The 22945-nt window shown below is 36.0% G+C and overlaps 1 protein-coding gene across 4 annotated transcripts; it reads left to right on the top strand.

Moving 5' to 3' along the window:
• Positions 1–1199: 1199 nt before the first annotated feature.
• On the top strand, positions 1200–21577 carry LOC110834428 (cuticle protein 19-like). Of its 4 annotated transcripts, none has more exons than XM_022073564.2 (4): positions 1200–1403; positions 1728–1781; positions 17928–18035; positions 20727–21577. In XM_022073564.2, the coding sequence occupies exons 2-4, from the start codon at positions 1779–1781 to the stop codon at positions 21015–21017; spliced, it is 402 nt and encodes a 133-aa protein (XP_021929256.1). In that variant the 5' UTR covers positions 1200–1403; positions 1728–1778; the 3' UTR covers positions 21018–21577. The 4 variants fall into 4 exon arrangements, with proteins under 4 accessions (XP_021929256.1, XP_021929254.1, XP_087205748.1 ...); XM_022073562.2 differs by having other exon boundaries at positions 1201–1465; XM_087349622.1 differs by having other exon boundaries at positions 1201–1781.
• Positions 21578–22945: the final 1368 nt, after the last annotated feature.

Here is a 22945-nt window from a genome sequence, read left to right on the forward strand (position 1 = left end):
CATATTAAGCTGGATATTAGAAAAAAAGGTTGTGAGTTTAGGTAATGAACTGAACTGGCTCTGTACTACTTCCAGTGGTAATCTTAGTGCTAGCAATCCTCAATGTTCTGCTTCCAGTACCACAGTTAGTGAGTGGCATCTTTTTCTGAAGCCCTGTCACACACAACTCTTGTAAAATGTTGTTTTGTCAGCAGGATAAACTAACATACTCCATCTGCTGTACACTGCGGTACTTATCCCCTGAAGCAATGAGGGGATAGGGTACAGCATGGTAATTATTCACCACCATGAGTATGTAGAAATTTAAATGTTAAATATAGTGTGATTTTCACCTCTTGTATTAAAGTACACAACAAAATTTGCAACATCTTTTGATAAGAAATGTAATTAAGCTTGCAGCAGTGAAATAAGTACATACCAGAGTTATCAATCATAGGCACATCTACAACTGAAATTTTAAAAAATACCCCTGTTAGCTGTTGTATGAGGAAAGAATTGCAGCATATTTTAAGGTATTTTCCCACCATTTGCTTGGAAAGGCCAAGGATAACAAAAAATGTCAGTCAGGATAGTAAGTCCCAATTTCAACACAGCAGTCTTCCTCCTCCCCCCATGCTCTTGCACTATTTTCTAGTTCTGATGTGTTATTGCAGGTGATGTGATGCAGCAGTTAGCACATATTCCCATAGCTTTGGCAATTAGGCTGAGTTTCGGGATAGGATGGGGAATTCTTTTGATGTTCATTCCCCATAAAGATGGTGTAATTCATTATAATCTTCATGTCATTCACAATAATAATTTATTTCCCTGTATTGATGTTTCACTGTTGTATATTAACCTTCTGTTAGGTTATGTTTCACTTGTCAATAGTCCTGATTTTTGTGGTGTCTGGCAACTTGAATGTTAAAGTGCTTAGAAAGATACTATCAGGCCAATTAGAATTTTGAGGTTATGATCACTTGAGTTAATTTTTCACAGCACAGAGATTATGAGTGCATCATTCTGTCTGTCAATACTGTTTTTGTTTACAGTTCTCAGAATAATTGAAAGTAAATACTTTTTTTGTGTCTGTTAATACACTCTATCGGGTTAGATATCAACAGTACTTTTCTTTACAGAAAGAAGATGCCAGCATACGGATGTGACGAAGGCTGGAGATAAGCAATACATACGTTTCTTAAGCTTTTTTTTTACCATAACTGAAGCTTTGAAACATCATAAAGTTTATCCGGTACTTGTTGGTTACCGGGACACAAAACGGGGGAGTCGAATATCTGGGGTTGGATTGGAACGGAAAACTGCACATGCGTATCAGTATATCCGTATACTCGGTTGTTGTTATCTGTTAGTTCGTTGAGTTATTTATTACTGTTTGGTACCATGTTAAAAATTTGGGATTTACAGTGAGGAAGATTCTGTCTCTTTTCTGCAAGATGAAGGAATACTACTATATAATAACTTTCAAGTATATGTCATTTATCCACACACATTAACCTAACATAACCTAACCTAATTTTAAAGCGATGTGTCCCGATAACCCACAAGTACCGTTTATCCTTATTTCAGCCAGTATTATTTCTTCTGTTTTATGTTAATTTCTGTGTTTTCTTTTAATGAAAAACTGCTTTACTTGCTTATTACTACTGTATGACTGATATAAGGGACCATTAAAATAATGTAACACCTTGTTAGAATAATTATCTTCCTATATCTGTTTTCCTTTCCAGTTTGGTGCAGTGGTTATCCTGTGTGGGAGGAAGCTGCTTTGAGTGTGCAGAATGGTGAGTTTTTATATGCAAACTTTTACAATAATATAATATCTTAGAAACTATTTCACCAAATTCATTGGGTTAAAAAATGCAATTGATCATAATGAAGTATATCAGTTATATATAACTCATATAAAAGGCCATTAAAATAAAAATTTACATACACAAATTCCTGTTAATTATTGATGAATTTGTGGATCATCAGTGTGGGTTCAGACGAAACATAACGATTGATCAGATCTTTTGCATTCGTCAGATACTAGAGAAAAAATGGGAGTTCAGTGGGACCGTACATCAATTATTTATAGATTTCAAAAACGCCTATGACTCTGTGAATAGAAAAGTGCTATATAATATTCGTATTGAATTTGGTGTACCAAAGAAGCTAGTGAGTCTAATAAAAATGTGCTTAACCAGAAACATCTACCTCATTTCCAGTGTCATAATTACACACTGCTGCATCACTACTAGATTGTTTCAGAACATACAACACATATCATGTTTTCAGACCATTGTTCTGCACCTTGGTATACCCTGAATTCTTACACAGAATTGTAACTACAGAAAGAAGCGAAATATCAAATGAAGTTATCAAATTGTAAATATTTATTATTTGTTCTGATCTGTGCCTTTTACATTTTATAGAAAATGTATAGTTCCCACCCTTCTATTTTTACTGATGCACTACAATTCTTAACATTACTGGGTTATATACATTTATGATAAGTCTTTCTGTTTAAGGAAAGGTGAAAATTTGTGTGTCTTTGACAAAAGAGGTTATGGTGTGAATGAAAACATTTGTGGAAAACTGTTTTAGACCATGACAAGCATTAAGCAGCATCACACTGAATTCCACGATGCATATAAATTCAAGATAGTAAAAGATCATATCCATTTGTCCTTATAACAACAAATGGCAGAACAATAGTAAATTTTCTATGAGACTGCAGACTGAGACATACTACAAAAATACTGCCCATGGAAATGTTTCAAGTACTGCAAGAGCATACACAGTGTCTCTAGCTTAAAGAGGTTATCCAAAATTTTCTCATGTTTTATGGAACCATAATGTTCAAGATTAAAGAGATATAAAAGCCAATGTGAATATTATCCTACACTTTCATTTTTCACAAATTATTTTCTCAAAGCAACAGTCCCAATTTAGGAACCGCAATATCTTTCCACTTCAAGTCCTATACTCCTAACCTCACAAACCTAGCTACAGATATCTGATGTCTGATGGCAGTAGACCAACAACGGCCATCAGATCAGAGAACTAATAGCCAAGTGCCCAATATCATACACCAACTCCTGTGCAACCAACATCCAGTGAAGTGTTACTAAATGTGGTTTTGTAAAGAATTTACCTTTATGCTCTGTTAAAAACCCATAATGTTTTGATTTATATTATATGATTTAATTTGTTTTTTGCCACAAATGATGACCTCTTGAGGTCGAAACGTGTTTGGCATTAGTGTCCTTCATAGTGTAAACAGTTTTGTTTGTATGCATATTTTATATTTAGAATCTATTACCTGTTTTGGAAAAAATTATAGTCACCTATTGAAGGACAATACTATAAAACCACGTAATGTACCTTCTTTCAAGAACCTTTTAACACAATATTTCAATAATAATAACTTCACCTCATGTGTAGAACCATGAAGTAAGCTCACAAACAAAATCACAAAGGGAAATGGTTGTCTTCTGGGTTGTAGCGATGTGAAGTCTTGTAGAAGGTTATCAACAACCTATAAAATGTTTGATGGTCCACTTATTTTTGAACCTCAGAAGCTGCTTGAAAACAGAAGAAAAAGTCAATTTAAATGGTAATGATGATGATGTGTTACAATCAGGATCACTAAACTCTTGGACTATGTCTATAATTTGTGTTTCTAAAATGAAAACTACATTTCAGAAGCCAGACCTGAATCTGTCTTCAGGTTAAAAAGGCAGGAGGACCTACAAAGTTGGGTTTGATAGAAAGCGTTAACCTAAATCATTATTTAACTTGACAACAGAAGCAGATCCAGCTTCTGAAATGTAGTGCTCTTTTTAAAAACACAGTCAATGGACATAGTCCAAGAATTTAGTGGTCCCATGAATAAAAAAGTATCTGAGAAAATGTATGTTATCCTTCGCTTGTATATCCATCATAGTGTCTTTTTTTAAATACGATTAAAATGATACTACAGTTTTACACTACCTTCTTTGGATGAAAAACTTTATCTCTAATTCAAAAAGAAGAATAAGGCCTAAAGGTAATTGGAAATAAAGTGCTGAAGAGAATATCTGAATTAAAGCGAGACAGACTAACATGTTAATTGATAAAATTACACAATGAGGAGCTCAAACTCAGTATTTAACTAACCAAATTCAAGAAAGCCTTTCACTTTGTTGACCAAACTTTGAAGCTGAGTTTTCACCATCTCTTGTGCCAGAAATGGATCCTCTCATTCAAGATATTTTTAATGTTCACCAATTGTCACTTCCTTTGGCTATGGAAAATCTCAGCTCCAACACCTCCTTCTCAATGAAGCTCCTCCTTTCTTTACACCCTCTAAGTTCATCCTCTTTTGCCTTCAAAGTGTCAAACAACAGAAAGCTTAAGGACATTTAACATAACAGATGAAAATGATAAAAATCAACACACAAACTTCCAAACCTTGTTACACAGAAGTCAAGAAAAATGTATTTGCTTACTGTGTAGGCCTCACACTACCCAATGATTAAGAAGTGTCCAGCAAAAATTAAGCATAAAAATATGTGGTTTATATACACTAGCGCCTTTTAAGTAAATATAAATATCCAGCAGTAACATTGTCCTGTGCGTAAGGTTGGCAGACCATCATCACTAGTTCAATAGGTAACATGTGAATTCTTGTGTAGACTGCAGCTCATTTTATTATGCTATCAACCGAAGTAAACACACATTTAATTGAAGAACCTGGTAAACTTTGAGGAATACTAAACACAAAGCATTTTGTTAAACTGATGGATATCCTTTATGTTTCCTGCACCCCTGATACAACAAAACATTCATGGGCCATAGTACAGACGTGTGTTCTTTAACCACTTAGTGCATCGACTTCAGAAGATTATATAAGCTGTGCCAATTAAAAAATACTGTCAAACTTCATTAAAGTAATTATACGAACCATAAAATCCATCAAATGTTCAAAACCTTTGCACACTTCATACACTGTGAAAATTCTTAAACAACATAATAAGTATTATTTCGAAGATTTTTGTCTTCTGGGTTGTTGTGCTGTGTAGTCTGGTTGATGTTAACCAACGTTTCAGAGGTCATACTGCCTCTGTCATCAGGGCGAAAACATTATTTCATATGTGCATACACATAAAGCTTAAGAATTATCAACAGAGGTAAAATCATGTACAAAGTTGATGGTATGAGTTAAGAGGTAATCTTTTAATGCAGGCTTGAATACTTGTATATCATGATTTAAACTTTTAATTGTTGGTGGAAGATAATTGAATAATTTGATACCTGTGCAGTATATAAGTACTCGTTTTTGATATTTAGTAAGGTTAGGTTTTGGTATATGTAAGTCACATTTACGTCATATTTAAATTGTGTATATTTGTATTTCTTTGAAATGTGTCCAAATTTTCCACCACAATTGAGTTTATATTCAATTGCAAGTGGAAGTACACCAAAGTTTCGAAATAATTTTCTATAAGAGAATGATTTTAACACCAGCCATCATTAATTTTTTATGTAAAATACTTTTATTGCTGCCTGTTGTGTCTCCAAACAAACGTACTCCTGAATGCTGTGGCTATAAATGAGCGAAATTTAGATAAGATTTCAGATTCTCACGAAGAGTATGAAGATGGTTATCTTTTGGGATGTTGCACTGCGTAGAAATTGACCAACGCTTCAGTGTTGCTTACTGCCACATTATATACGCAAATAATACTTCTTATGTGCTTCACATATTTAAACTCCCAGAACAGTGTTCTGAGTTCCATTTCCGGTGAAGACGGATAAAAAACGGACAAAATACACAATAATAACCACTAGTGGTATGTTAAAATCTTTAAAAATGACGGATATTCACTGTAAATGCCAGTAGATAGCGCGAATCTAGTCTGTCAGGCATAAATGAGAGCGTTGGAAGAAGTACTGTCGTCGGAAGCAGTAACACTGACACCAGTGGTTTCGCTGTTCAAATCAAATAACACTAATTGATGAAATAAATTCCAAAGATTCCGGCACCATAACACACATTTACTCGTGTAAAAACATCACAGAAACGTAAAGGTCGTAGTGTTCAGGATGTCAAACTTTGGAAAATACAACCGAATATGTTAAATATAACCACAATCAATCAGAAATCGAGGATTCAGGGCGTTGGGTTTCAACTCAACTATGGTAAACGAATAATTAGGTTCAGCTGAGAAAGTAACAACACGAACAACGTCTGACTGGCTAGAGATGGCAAAGAATGCATTTAATCTATTACAATCTGTGTTCCTGTATGTGTGTGTGTGTATATATTCTTAGCATCATCATCGGCGTTACAACTTGGGTGGGTGGCCTATGTTGATGCTGAGTACCACTCATCAACGAAAGTAAGACAGAAGACTGTTTTAATTTGCGCATTTGATGGTGTTGGCGAGCTGATTGGTTAACAGCAACGCATCGGCCCTATACAAATACGAAATGGATCTTAAAGAAATAGGTTGTGAGCGTGTAAAATAAATTTGTCTGGCTCCGAATATGGTTGTTTTCATGTGAACATGCTCCCTGTTTTTATCAGAGGGGAAACATTTTGATTAACTGCGTCATCAACATACTTAAGTACGACAAGACCGCAAGATGGCAACATGCCTCGAATCAGTGCCGGTAGTGCAGGTGTCTTCTAACCAGCTATGGGAAATGACAAATGACGGGCAGACGACCGCATTCACCGTCATCACATACATCTCACACAAAAATTTTCGTTCCAGTTAACCGCAGGCTTAAAAGACGTTACTGGGTGGCTGGTCTAGAACTAAGGTGTATGTAATGTCGCTTTACTGGTGTGCACGACAAAATCTTTGCATACAAGTAACTAAAAATTGGCGAACTTCAAATATCTGGGAACGACGGTAACATAATAAAAATTATTGTATTCATAAAGAAAATAAAAGTAGATTAAATTCAAGAAATTCTTGTTTCTGTTACGTTCAGAATTTTCAAGCTAAAAGGTTTCTTGAAGTTTTCTAAGTAGATTTTGCTCTAGTTTCATTATGACAACACCATATTTTGATAACAATTGTTCCCTTTGGATATGATTACACCCACAGTATATTATGTGGATTTGTGAGGAACACTTAAAAGTAAGTTAGCTCCTATATCACGCTCGAATTTTCGTGCAACATGTAGGTTGGTTGGTTGGCGCTATAGCATACCTATCGGCAGATCTGAGAACCATGAGTTACATGGTTACCGGTACTGCTTGCTCATTCGTTGCGCTTTCTACTTAGATTCTTCACAATTAAAAAGATCCTATATACTATTTAACGGTTTCCTTGAAATAAAGCGATGTGTTCAGCTAAATAATAGGTGAGGCAAATTATATGCTATAGAGGCAGGCTGTTATTCACGGCGTCATAATTTCCGTGACTAAGTCACTAAGTTTTAACTCTTTATCCCAAGCTTGTGGAAATCACAGATATTATTATTATACTATCTTAGTGGATCCTCTTCCCTCTAGATAAACTGACAACAGCTCAGCTAATCCAGAAATTCCACCCTTTATGGAAATAAAGATTTGTCACAAAATCTGGCCAATGGTCAATATTCGGAACCAGCTAAATCCAGTCAAAATCCTCACTATGTATATTTATTAAAAATGTATTGTAACATGAGTAGAAAATTTACTGTCAATAATGACGGAAGAATCTAACTTAAAACATATTTCACTGAAAAATATTTCAAAGCAGCATACAAAAATTGAAATAATTACATATATTTCCTTAATTATGAAAACTGCAAAGCGTTAACACGTAAATATATGTTTTGCATTGTTGAAAAGAAAAATGTACGTTCATAGTAGGCAATGGATGAGTGAACAGTCTTTTGTTTCAGTGCAATGTTTTCACAACAATGAAACTCGTTACTTATCTCTGGTTAATTAAAGACTGTAACCGAATTTAAGAAGTGCAATATCAAAAATGACCCTGTTTGTCAATAACGTTAAGGTTACGATAACTGTGCTATGTTATACAGAAGTACATCTAGAAGTAGGCGGTGGATGAATAATCACTTAGACATAAATATTATTCCATAAGGCCCAAAATATCTTAAAAATAAATTATCACTACCCAACCAGGCTACCAACATTCAGGATATTATTCATATAGGTCCTCTTATATACACCTCCTTAATTTTATTACTGTAACAACATTTGTTGAAGAGTGCAGATTATAAAACTCCTGACTATGTAATATGTCCAACCTCCTGTTACCATCTTTCTCTATGGGTAATTTCCCTAAGCACTCTGTTCCTAAATTTCCATAATCTAAATTCTTCCTATAGAGCGACAGTTCAAGTTTCATACCCCTGAAAATCAACAGGTAAAATATGTTCATACCTAGAACATTCTTAATATAAATTACAAGGTAAAATTAAATAACGTCCATTGCTCGTAGGACACAGCCATAAGAATGTTCTGAGGACATCAATAAAAGACTCTTTTAAATCAGATAATTATATGGAACAGAATGATGGACTGTAACCAATTGAGAAACACATTGTCACATACGAAATGAAGATATTTAGTGTTATCATTCATAATTAAAAACAAAAAGAGTTAAACAGTTTAATAAAAATAAAATGATTCCATAAGAATGGCTGTCTCTTTCGGTTGTGGCGATGTATATTCAGATTGAATTTTAACGGCTTTCAGAAAAGCTAAGTGCCTCTATCAAAAGTCTACCACGTCTAGTGTGGTAGAAGTTTACTGACGTTTCGGAGGTACTTTCCGTCTCCATCATCACAACGATGAGTCATTGCCCTGATTATAGAGTCAGCAAGCACCTCTGAAACTTAGTTAAACGTCTGACAGCCATATTAATTCTTGTCGCCGTGAGAACCTAAAATCTCACCAAATTACTTCCATCATTGTTGAGAACGTTCGAAATTACATTTTCAATACAGTAAAGTAGAAGATAATCAATTCTAAACAGGTGTGTTTGAGTAGAAACTGTCACATAAGACTAATCCATCAGTAATTTAGGAAAGCCATCTCCATCCAATCCGGTATTCTCTCAACCACCTCGCGTCATTCTGTCTCCATAAAACATATGCAACCAAGGAAACATCGTTTATGTAACCATTGGGATATACAGAACGTTTACAGTAATCATTCAGGTCGTAATGGCGGAGAAGGTGTCAATATTGATCATTTGGTTAGTAATGCCGTTTGGACATGTAGGTCGGTACCAATGTTTCGTCTTCATGGCTGAAAAAATATCTTTAACTACAACCCAGAATACCATAATTCAAACTCTGATCATCGTGGAAATCAAAAATCTCACAAGTTTCCACTCATCACACGTGCACAATGGACGAAAAATAACTTAAAACTCCGTTGATCGTTACAAATGCACACTTGGGGGGGAGAGACAGCGAAGTGATACATAAGACATACGGAGAAATAACCCAGGCTTTCTTTACTGTCGGATGTCAAATTATTACGTTTAGGCTGTAGAAATAGTGCGTGCGGGTTGAGGCGTATGCCTCCATTGTTAGTGTTTCATAGTTTATTTGTTTCACAAAACACAGTGCATTGCAAGCCACTGTATCAGAATGCCATCTATTGGAATTAAATTGAAATTTTCATGCATGTTCGCTTCCCGTTCCCGCGTTCATCTTCCCTTTCCCTCTTACTACGATGTAGCTCAAGCACGGAGTTATATTCCATTCACTGTACTGTACAGTACGCGACAAAAATCTTTACAGAAACTAGACATATCTAACGTATCCAGTGCCTCCATACATACAACAATTTCATATCGAAACTGAGAAGTCCTATCGTACGTATTTGACATGTTAAGGACTGATTTAAACAAATAATTGCATTGAAACGTCAATGCTGTGAAAGGTTAAATCATTTACTGAATATTTAACTGAAGCAAAACTGCAAGTTGTTTTACGTTAACTTCAATAAATAAATCCTTTTCGATCTGTGACTGTCGGAAGTAAATGTCACATGTCTTAACGGCATTCAGTACACGAAATGCATGTGACTGCTTTGCGGAATCCAGTGTGGACGTCACGACCTACAACAGACCTTGCGTGTGGCGCTACCAACCGAGAGATCGAGCGGAAGGTGAAAGTTACGGTTCTACTTCAGGAAATTTGAAGCAAAGAGACGAACACAAAAGCAATGCTGTGAATAAAGGAAAATAAGTTATTTGTCATCCTACTAAACTATGTTGTTATCACCTGCAGAACTTGAGATCTGAGTCCGAAGATGGCTGCCTTCTGGGTTGCAACGCCTTGTAGTCTGATAGACGTTTACCGACGTTTGAGAGGTGCTCGCCGGTTCTATAATCAGAGCAATGACAAATTGACGTGAGGATGGAGACCAAAAGCACCTCCGAAGAGGGGCAAAAAAAAGAGACACCCATCTCTATTTAATTTCTAATAAAATGTACACTATTAGATTTTCCCAAACGTATCATATTTATGTTATTTAATTCCTGATGTGTTTTGGAAACATATACCACCATCTGTTTATTCAAGTAAAATAATCCGAACGAATGATCTGAAGAGAGAAAAGTCAGAAATGGTATAAACTAAAGTAACCATCAATTAAGATTTTTAGCATTTCGGTGTCTATTCACGTAATTAGACATAAATAGGTCCAGGAAAACCAATTTCGAATTATGTTAAAGTAGAAAAATAATGTGGTTAGAATACATTTGAAGAATGATAAGACTGCAGAGGACTCAAACAGGGTTCGAACAAATGGCGGCAGGAAGGAAGAACACAGAAAAACAGCGAGCTAGACGGATTAAAGGAATATCTGATGCAGTAAAAAATACAAAAACAAAACCTGAACGTTCGTGTGTAGGATAGAGATACCAAGAATAAATATCGCCAAGTGAATTGTTAGGATGTGATGGGTGTACTAAGAACCTTTTGTGGTAAATGTTGAGGAAAAATGTAAGGAGAAGACGATGTTCTTCATAATTATGACATTGTATGTTGCTGTAGGAAGATAAAAACATTTCAGATACCATAAAATTGAAGGTAAAACGGTATGGTTCTCCGAAATGAAATGTTGGCTGTCCACACGGCGTTACAGTCCAGAAGAACAACCTGTCGTCTAAACCACTGCGGGTACAGCATATTTCAGAAGCAACGAACTGTGAACACCTACTAAAGAAAAGAGTGCGGCGACCGATGCCCGAACGTAGATTCAAATTGGGCATGTTTATACTGTCAGGTCACCGCTTATCTACCCTTGCCGACCACAGGGATAAAATTAGTCTCTGGAGGTTGATGAACACAAAGAAACGAGACGGTTCAACGTGAGATATAAAAGGAATATGGGAAGCAATAAATAAATTAGGAATTTTATATTAGATCCATTGTCCCATTACAATTCAGAATTAATTTGAAATTGTGTATCGTTTAATAAGTGGTAGAACTTTCGAGATGCGAGACTAAACCATCGTAAAATCTCTACTCTCAAAGGATAAAGTACAGAAACCACGGATGCAAAACTATGCTTCAAACTGGAATTCAACCCACAATAAAAGTGTTTGAGCCATCCAAGTTACTAAGCACTGTAAATGGCATAGACACTGGATAGCTCTGAGGGAATTTTGGGAGTAAATATGGCAATTCGATTTAAATATTTTAATCGATCAATTGTTTAATATACAGGGGGCTTACACAGACCTATTGAATTGGTATTTCTGTGGTGGCAATGATCTGCAAACATAATGAGAGAAAATAAACGAATTTGGAGAAACCGCATATCAACAAGGAATGTCAGAACTTTCCCTACTATGAAATTACACTTTTTAATGACGAAATCTGCAGTCTATGTATATAATATTGACCTTCAAATATACAAATGAAATCAAGTGTTCAAAAGAGATTTCCTTGTAGGAACCAGTGACTGTGAAAAATTACGACATACAATTTACAATTCACAAATGAATGGACAAGGACGAAGAATAATTCTGAAGATATACTTGAAAATGTCATTATCACATTAACATTCGACTCTGAGTCACTCGCATTCGTTTAGAAATACAAACACTAGGAACTACAAATACAGATGTTAATGTTGTAATTATACTGATGTGTATCAAATTATTCATTAAAATATAAAAACGTGAAAAATTAATGTTTTCTCGTGTTCTTAGTTCCGTAATATATTTACCGGCGCCATAACAGATTCTGAGATTGTATAGAATCGAGACATTTCAACACTTCTCAGAAAAGCCTGTGTTTAAGAGACCATGACGTAGACAGGATATTAATATTAAAAACTGGTCTCACAAAGAAGTTGTAAACTGAATTCATGTGGCTCAGGATAAGGAGCGGTGTTGGGCTGTTGTGAAAACGACAATGAATCTCCGGGTACCATTTAAAAGGCGGGAAATTTGTTGACAACTTAGCAATTAACAGGTTCGCAAGAAGACTCTATACGCCATTCATTCTACAGCTGTAAAGAAAGAATACTGTTCATGCTTCGGGTTTTATTCTAGGCTAAGGAAATTTTTATCTTAACAGAGAGTTCTTGTATTGTCTCATTACCACCACGAACATTGTTTGGTAGTGCTGCTTCCTTCTCATTCTATTAATCACACCTCTGAAACGTCTAACAACTTTCATTACACTGTACTAACCAACAATCCAGGAGATATCCACCTTTAATCTTCCTTTTATTCGGCTCGCCAAGAATTAAGACTCAAATAACTAACCGCCTCCTTTGAAACGTTTATTCGTTTTGAAAATTAAGTTACTTTGACAGGGAATTTGATGCATTAAGCACTAAACACATATAAAAATATGTGAATTTAAAACAAAAATTCGACTATAAGACAATAAATCAATTTATGTCTTGTATGAACCTTTTTCCAAATAACTGAAATGCGGTTTCCGAGAGAAATCACTAACCCTTAAGGGGTTAAAAATTAATTGTCTTTCTACCGAATGCAAAATGAGAAACATTTGTTACCGAGCTGGAGAAATATAAGAAAAATTATGGACTGATAATAGTTCAAGAATTAGAAGGAATTAATCTAATCGTAAAGAAATTATGTCCCACTCAGTATCTAGATTTATGATGAACGTGAAAAATCCCAACAAAAAGTATGTCTCATAACAATAACCATTAGCATATGGTCATGTTCTACACAGAAGTTCATTCAGTTAATCGATATTGATGTCTCAGTGTTCATTTCCAACCATACGGTGTTCAATACATGTGAAATAACTTAGGGACAAAATGTTCTATACCTGCAATAAGGAAATACGACTATGTGAAGTAAAGATAGGTCAAACTCAGCCTATAGAATTTTTTTTAAAAAAAAATTAGAACCTGAAGGTTCAACATAGGTGATAGGAAAGCGAGAAACTGGATCCTGTCATAAGCAAGTTTAAAATTTAGCCAATTAAATTGAGTAGAGTCCATCTTAAAAAGATGATAACCGCTCAGTCGGCCAGGAATTTCCCTGTCTTCCTTTTAACCGAAATTTTATTACTGTTCCTAAGATCCTATATTGGGAAAATTCAGTCAACTGCACATCTTCTCAGATTGCTTCATGATATACATTAATACTAATGAGAAAAACCTGCTATAAATTGTCGGAAAATGATTTATTTTGGATTTTCACCCTTTGCATTCTTCCTCCCTTAAATTCTCCCGCATTTTTCTTCATCCCTTTTATATCAACGTTTTCTGTTCACCGAATTTAGAAATATTTCTAAAAGCTTTTTCATCGGAGAAACGCTTGTAAAAATTAAACATTTTGCCATCTAGCGACATTGTAGAGAATATTTATGCCTCAGGCACTGAATAACACACACAATTATAAACCAAATTCAAAATTTACGTATATAGTGCATGCCTGTGACCCTAAATCTGGTATTTGTTATGATTTATCGGAACTTATGACCTTCAAATTACAATAAGACACGTTATACGCATCGCGAACTAAGTCAACCAGTCAATTATTAAGCTGAGTTTACCAAACAGCAGTGTCCGTCTGACATCGGGACTGGAAAATTAACCATTGAAGCCAAATGGTAATTATATGTACACCTGATTAGTAATAAAATTATGCATTTTGCTTACATAGTGTACATTTGTGTTCGGTATGCTTCTCACAATAAGCAGCGACTGTTTATTTAAACATAATTAAAAAGCTCAACTTTGTAATACATGTAAGTTTTCTTTGAGGTAGGGGTTGAATTTTTAAAAATTATTTAGACTAGTTTTGTCTTCAAAGAGTTAGAGCTATTTTGACTTTGGAATCGTGTTATTAATTAATCTGTTAAATAAAGCAAGTGTGTCAAATTTCACTTTCGTTTTCGTTGGTATTCTGAGACAGACGTGATTCTGTAGTACGACACACTGCCTCATGATCAACCTCTTGGCGCAACATGAGAAAATGTGGCAACGAATCAATCACGTAACAGATAAACCGCATGTGGTACGTACAAATATACCGATTTAAAAACGTGAACATTTTAATGACCTTTAATATGTAACAAGAAAGGCGAATTGACTTAAAGCCACATTAAAGCGAGAGAATACAATTTCTCGAGGTTACAGGCACAGAAATGTGAAAATATTTTTTAAGCTCTACAATTCCCTTGACGACTGACCCAGTCGATAATGTAGTATTTTTTGGACATAGACCGCATATATAAAACGTCCGCTCCCTGGTTAGCTGCAGTATCACAGTGACCAAACCAAAGCGTAGGACCACCTCATCATGAAGACCGTGTTTGTAAGTTGTAGCTATTCGATTTTATAATCACATTAACTAAGAAGTGTTTCCTCGCCTTTTATGGGGTCAGATTATTTGTTACCGTTCTTATAAGGATTAGCAACAGATTCCTATTCCTGGTCGAATCGACACCCTTACATAAAAGTAGTTAAGTGCTCTGTTTCTTTCAGGTTATAAACTACAGTCTTTATTTTGTATGTCATTCCTTTAACATGACAAATTAAGATTTAGAACCTGGATTTAACGGATGAAGGGTTAACCTAAATTCTGCTATTTATCCGTTCAGTATAAAATATTTGTTTGAAATAAATATTATATACTATTTTATTATAGAGTTAAGGCCTACAAATCCCAAATAGTCTAACACTCAACATGCTGTAATATTCCTAGCACTAAATTTAATATTCTGTCCGCGAATATAAAGCTGTAGGCTGTAGTAGAAAGGTATAAGTCCCTTCAAAATATTTGTAATGTCTTAGTATGAAAACAGGCTTGAGAATTATTTTATATGAAGATTATTATTAATTACCTTTTCGGCAAATGAGCCGGGATAGCTCAGTCAGTATAGTGACTAGCGGGCTGGACGACCGGGGTTCGATTCCCGACGGGGGCAGAGGATTTTTCCTCTAGCCTCTGCGTCCAGACCGGCTCTGGGGCCCACCCAGCCTCCTCTACAATGGGTACCGGGGTCCTTTCCCGGGGGTAAAGCCGGCCGGGGCGTGATGCTGACCACTCATCCCCAAGGTCAAGGAAGAGAGGAGCTATACCTCCTCTCCCCCCAAACGCCTACATGGCGTATAGCAGGACAAACTTTACTTTACTTTACCTTTTCGGCAAATAATTGTGATGAATTTAGAATCAATTTACATACGACTTAGATAACCCAAATTTTCTACCGAACCGAAGATTTCAAAAATATATTCTATACATTAAACTAAAGTTAAATTTCTTTAATCTTAAACCAGTTAAGTGTTACGTCAGTGGTGAACCAAGACTGAGTGCTACATAATTGCAGCACTAGCTGGATGTTTCAGGAAGAATAACTGTTGGAAGTCAAAAGAAGGGCGGTTGATAGCAGAAATAATTACTAATGCACAAAAATAATAAAATTGTATCCTGATATTCTAGTTAAGTTGTTGTTTAGTAACAAATTTTACGGCTAAATATTTTTCGTTAATTACCTAGCAGCATAAACGGTTCGAATTAAACTGTGGGATCAAGAAATAAATAATTTATGCTATGTACTTTATTCATAACACAATCATTGCTTCTCTACTGTCATACTGGGAACAATATGTAATGATGTCCTTCCCTTCTGGACGCTGTCGGTCTCCGCGTCCCTGCTCGGAATCTGAGAGATTTTTCTATGTTCAGTTTTAGCCCTTTGATCAAAAACAGTCCTTCTGCTAGATGCGCATCAGCTGCTAATGTTGTCTGCAGGGATTTGGACATATTCGAGACGAAAATTGTCACACTTCTTCACATTCTATAATTGTATAATTTACTTAATTGATTTAATTATTTTACAAATATGCTAATATATTAAGTTGCAACTTTCTTATGTATTTACGTCGCCCGTATAAATGTATTTCATATTCTGCTTGTTTTACCTTTTATGTTTTTATTGTGTTCGTGTGATCATCTCTGTGCTGTATCTGTAATTGGCCTTCTGGCTGTTGATACAGCACACTAATAATATAGAATTGAATTGAATTAAATTATTCAAAATAAAATGTAATCTACAGGTGTCACTCAAAACGCTTTTCTCCACATTTTTTTTTAAAATTTCGGCCAAAAATAATTGGAAAAAGCTGAAAGTTTGTATATATAAATTTTGAACTTTCCGGCCTTGCATAATGAAGTTTTAATAAATTCCGCCAGATAGCATGAGTGTAGTAAGTTTTCAAAATGGCTTCTGATAGTGAAATGCGTTTCAAACATCTCGATATGTGACGGATGGAGATGACCACCTTCCACGAACAGTGACTAGGGCTGAGACATGGATTCACCACTTTGAGCCACATACGAAAAGGCAATCCATGGAACGGCATCATTCGACTTCGCCACGCCAGAAGAAGTTCAAGCAGTTTCCTCGTTACTACCCTGACAAGACTACAGATGCTCATGAAGCGAGTTCGACCAGAGCGGGAGACGCAAGATGTCCTTCTCTTGCACGATAACGCAAGACCGCACTCAAGTTTGCGAACTACAGAAGCCACCACAAAACTGCTTTGCTTATCCACCAGACTTTAATCTGTTTGGTCCAATAAAGAATGCCATTCCTGGACGAAAGGTCAGTCAGAGACGATGAGGGGAAAATGTGGCTCCGACAGAACCCAGAGGACGTTTACCAACAACGGAATACGAACCCTTGTTACCAGGTGGCGGAAGCTTTAGAGAAAGATGGAGACTGCTTAAATAGTTATTGTAAATAAAGGATGTGGCTATTAATATAATATATTTAAGCTCTTTTCGATAATTTTTGACCGAGATAAAAAATGTGGGGCGAAGCTCTCTGAGTGAATCTCAAAGTTCACAATTCCTTCTTAATATTCCGTTTTGTTGCTTAGGCCTACAACTTAAATTTATATAAATTAATAATGAAGATGACCGTCCTCTGGGATGTTACACCATGTAATCTTATAGGAAATGGCCTCTTTGGTGTAGCAAGCAATAAGAACCCCTAAAACGTCGGTCAGTTTCTATCAGACTACATAGCGCAAGATTCCTGAAAACAGTCATCTTCACAGTCATTGCAGTGAGAACCTGAAATCTTAACTCAGGGCAGTTCTTTTGCCGGGCCGACCGCGCTTAATGGGGTCCTATGTAATGACATTACGATGTGTGAAATATTTTGTGCACATCGCCACATTAATACAAATGTAACATAAGGCACATTAACGTGTAGCCTATTAATTTTATTGTAATCCCAGAAGAGATATACGGATAAACACTTTAATAAATATCTAACTCGTCTGAAGTAATATTAGACTTCCAGATTAGCGGCTTTATCTTTTCTTTGATTTTAATTATTTATTTTGTATTTATAAATCTTAAGGAGGGACTTCGCTTAACCCCGGGCCCTCCACCCCTCTAGGGATTTTTCTGTCCAAAAAATCGGGTATCACCAATTTTAACATCAACTTACCAGGATAACATTAATTTCAGGTTGTTCTGATTCTTGCTGTGAGTATCCACGCGGGGTACATCGCCCCTCTAGCCCCTGAGAGTTATCCCCTGGCCCTGCCAGCAGCCGGACACGCAGTTGATTATTACGTAAGTATGATGATTTTGATTAAACATTTCAAGCATATTGGTAACTATATGTACCAGCAGCTTCAACAACCTGTGGCACTACATATTACCCATAGAGTGTATATAAATGTATCGTATAATTCTCAGAGTAAACAGCGATTATTTCCTTAAAAAAGCGTTAACCAATTGATCTTTGTAGTAAACGTGTTGTGTTCTCGTTGCTGTAGGAACTTAACTTTTAAATGTAATCCACACGAGATCGGCTTCGAAGTGTGACAATATATTTCTTGCCCCAAAACTGTTAGAAGAAAATATGATTCAGCAATTACTACCCACAGTAAAATAAATGTTAGAGAATTCTCATTGTATGAAAGAAATCAGCCTAAAATTTTTGATTAACATGAAAATAAATTCCATATTTGCTAATTGAACTACTTTCAAGACATAACGCACGTAAACTCTGCTAATTAGTGATATTTTTAGTGTGTAATGTTGCATACAATAATACAAGTTGTAAGATAGCTGTCTTCTGGGTTGTTGCGCCGTGTAGTCTGGTAAACGTCTACCAGAACAACAACCCAGAAGACAGCTATCTTCAGACTCACTGCAGTGAATACCTCAAACCCTACTTATTCATACAAGTTCTTTACTTCGGTAGTGAATTACAGCAAGATACATGTTTACTTTCATAAAGTGTGTCTAGAGGTCAACAAAGGTTGTCTCAGTTCATCAATCAGACAAAGTTTTGTTCGCCAGACATTTTCTCCACAGGAGAAATCACAAAAAATTGTTGCTGTTAAACAACTGATTACTCGTGACACACACAACGAGATTCGAGTTACTACTATCGCCAACTCTTAGCATCTTACAGGTATCGAAATAGCGGAAATAAAACAAAATGACAGATCATTCCATAGTGTTGAATGAAAGCAGCTGATGGACCTGTGTTTTGTTAAGTGCTTCTTTAACGAGGGCTTTCATACCCCCACCGGTTATAATTTAACTGTTCAATATCATTAAAGAAATAAAATATGAGAGCGGAATATAATAATAAAGAAAAAATAAAACAATTTTCACACGTCATAGACGAGCAGAGGAGTGGATATGTTCGGCTTGCAGATTATGTAAATAGTCCCCCTACATAAGTTCTGCAATGGTTTCACCTTCCACTTAAAATTAGGTCTCGTGTTTTTTAATCGCATTCCACTTAACTGCAAATTGAAATTTTAAACACAAAAAAGAAAACATCACTTAAAAATTACGCCACGACAACATTCAATATTTAGAGCAAGGTTTATTATAGTTCTATACTTCCTTGAAATATCAAATGTTGAGGCCATAAGGGATTTTATTGCAGTGTCAGCTAAGTAGCACTAATCCCATATATTAGCAGTGTATAAACACGTGACTAAGGTTAGAATATTAAAATGAGTGTGGAAAAAATGGCGCTTAACAACAACGAGGAATTGATAGAAAACTTCAGAACAAGACGAAAATATAAGAGGAAGAACTCTCTAGAACGAATGAGATATCAATTAAAGAAGAAATCGTCAAATGGGGCAAAAGTCTCACAGATCATAAGCAGCAAATAAATTAGCGGTGACACTGAGAGACAGAGAAAGACAAAGAGAGAGAGAGGCTTGAATAACAACAAAGAAACTAAAAAAACTGTAGGTAACTTATCTTCGTATTTCTTGTGCTGTACGTCACGTCCTATGAGCCGTGATCCTCCCACAGCGTGATTAATGCACTTGCCCCATTTGACGGTTGTATAAAAACTCCTACAAAATTCTTCCTATCACATTTATGTTTTGAGGTTTTCTGCATTGTTATTATGCGCTGAGTTCCCTAGGCACTGTATGTACGAAGGACAAAATACTATAAACGGCATTTTCAAAGTTATTACTATCATTTACTACTTTAATATCTGAACTTAATTTAACACATCTTAAAATGATTAACTTTAAAGTTATACTTCTTAATTCACTCTCCACAGTGATATCCTGTTTCTTTAAAACTAATTTTAATATATAGGATTTGAGAAGATTTTATCAATTTTAATATATTCTCTCCACTTACGAAGTCTTCCAACTTGATCCTTCCCACCAGTCCTCGAGTAAAATTACGTATACATTTCTCATCTCTGCCATACACGTACATGCTACATGCCCCGCCTATCTCATCCTCGTTGAATCACACAAACCACAGGGAAGAGCAGTTTTTCCTCTTTAAATCCAAATACCTGCAGAAATTACCTAAATAATATCATGTAACGGGGCGATCCTCCGTTCATGGAGTCGTACTAATGTCCAACACGAAATGTGGTCCAATAGGATCCAGAGTCAAAACAGGGCAGGGAGCCAAGAATGTATCTCTCTCCTGTAGCCGGTAAATAATTCTCCATGAATTGTTTTTAACATATCAATGTTCGTCTTCAGGGTTGTGTAGCCACTTGGAGTTAAGGTAGATACCAGCGTTTCGGAGACTTAAACTGTCCCCATCATCAGGGCTGAAATACTTTTAATATGACTGAGTCCAGAAACAAACTGGAACACACTCAGACCCCTGCCATGTCATTGTCGCTTGCTTACACTGCACTAAGCGGGTTATCGCAGTGGTATTGCTTTTGACTTATAGCTATTGTGTTAGCAACTTTGAGGTAAGCAATCGCTGGACTGGGGTGTTTTTACGAGACAGTTTTTCTTCTGACAGGCTTATCCTCGATACGCTTTCGACTACGCCGTTCATGATCCCCACACTGGAGACAAGAAGAGTCAGTGGGAGTCACGTGATGGTGACGTAGTGAAGGGGTCCTACAGCCTGGTGGAGCCCGACGGAACTATCCGCACTGTGGACTACACCGCTGATGATCACAACGGGTTCAACGCTGTTGTCCACAGAGTCGGCCATGCAGTTCACCCCGTCGCGCCAGTGTACAGCGGTTATGGGGGGTATGGTTACGGTGGTTATGGTGACAAGGGTGGTTACGGCGACTACTATTAAATTCCAAAGCTAACTTGTGAATTTTTCAGATACGAGGAAATCAAAAAGATAATTTTTAGGATTTTCTGAAACTTTTGCTAGTAAATATTTGGTTAATGTCCGTGAAATTTGATACCGAACATCTGAATTCCTCTGTAACTGCCACAGATCGGTAATAACTGAGGACGAATGTAGAGAATGCAAAAAAATTGACATTTTAAATTTATTGCAAAGGTCGTGCGTTTTCTTGCCAATGCCCGAGAAAACTAAAAAGTAGGTCTCCAAAATGTTAATTGTTGTAACTCCTATAGGCATCCAACACGGTATGAAGCGCTTGTTGTAAGTCATGTCGGATTATGGTAATCACACTATTCTCAAAACAATTTTTGGCAATTTGACCGTTCTCTACAAATAGTTCTCAGTTCCTGTCTCTGTATCTCTCTTTATTCTTATGCTTTAAAAAGATTCAAATTTGTATTTAAATTAAATAAATAACGTAATTGATTCACTGTTACAATTTTTGTACACTGTCAATATGTACTATGTTGCTTTGTAAGTGTTAAAATACATTAGATGTTGTATGTGTTGCATCACGTTTATTTTCGTTTATGGACAAGTAAGCAATATTAAAATTGTTGGATATGTGAACAAGTGACAGATTCTTGTGAAGAAATTAATTTTCGCACGACTTACACAAAGTACGGGGAATTTCTTGGCTAGTTCTTCTCTATTCCATTTAGTTAATGAGAAGAATCTTATGAAAGTTCGTTTTGATAATTGAAAGTTCATTTAAGCGACTCAGGGCTCAGACAAATGGCGAATTCTGATGTTGGCAATGTTAGGCCTGGTTTCCCTACCAGAGATAACACAACACATAAGCTTTCCACAAACGGCTGTGAAACATTTTCCTTCAGACAACTTAGAACGAGACAGCCAGAAACGACAAACTGCAGTTATCCGCGTAAATCTTTCCAGTCGGTGAGACTCTTTTTATGTCAAGTCCGTGACGAATTACCTACAATAAAGAGATCTGTTAACATTAGTCTTAAATACGTCTTAGCCTTCTAAACGACCTTTTCCCGTACTTTTCCAACTATAGAATACAAAGAACTAGTAAACAAAGCTACAATCCAATAAGGACTTTTCTTGTAGTAAGTAGTAACAACTATTCAAATATAATTTTAATACATCCTAAAGTCTTAGAAAATAATTACATCAAATATCAAGACAATTATCTCGAGAACGCATTGTGTATTTGGTTCTACAAGACACTATACCAGGATATTTTATCCACACAACAAAATATTTTCAATAAACTTGTAATGGGACACACCTGCGTTGATGGGATGGACAAAACACGTAGCACGCATGGGAGAGGTAACAATGCATATAACTCTTCGGTCGGAAAACCTGAAGAAAAGTAGTTACTACTTGGAGATCGCTGCGTAACTTACAGATCAATGTTGAAATTACATTATAAAAATACAGTGTTCGGAGTCGAACTGGATTCATCTGGTTCAAAATATAGATCAGTGAATGTCTCTTTTGTAAATGGTAATGAAATTTTGGGGAAATTTATTTGACCACGAAGGCGACTATTAGCTACATGGATTCTTCTCCATAGACTTATTTGGACGTAGTCTAAAGAATGATTAATATTCTTTCGAATTAGTTATAAATGGCGCCCTTAGGTTTTTTAATAAACACAAAGTTCTTGTAACGACTTAAACAAGGTCAGAAAGTATTCCGTAATGGAATAAACAAAATATCTTAATGCGTTCTTTGCAACGCACATTTGATGGTATTACATCCTCCTTTTTCGATAGTTCCCACTTTGTCTACCAGTTCGCAGCACTTCATTGTCTTACTCACGATTTTCCTCATCCGTCATTTTGTTATCCTCAATTGTAGGTTATTCAAAACTACGATTTTTAGGTCGTGCACTATAG

This window comes from Zootermopsis nevadensis, unplaced genomic scaffold (genome assembly GCF_977971745.1).
Source record: "Zootermopsis nevadensis isolate Lab colony 2312 unplaced genomic scaffold, Znev_1.0 Znev_ptg000016l, whole genome shotgun sequence".
NCBI classification, from domain to species: Eukaryota; Metazoa; Arthropoda; class Insecta; order Blattodea; family Termopsidae; genus Zootermopsis; species Zootermopsis nevadensis.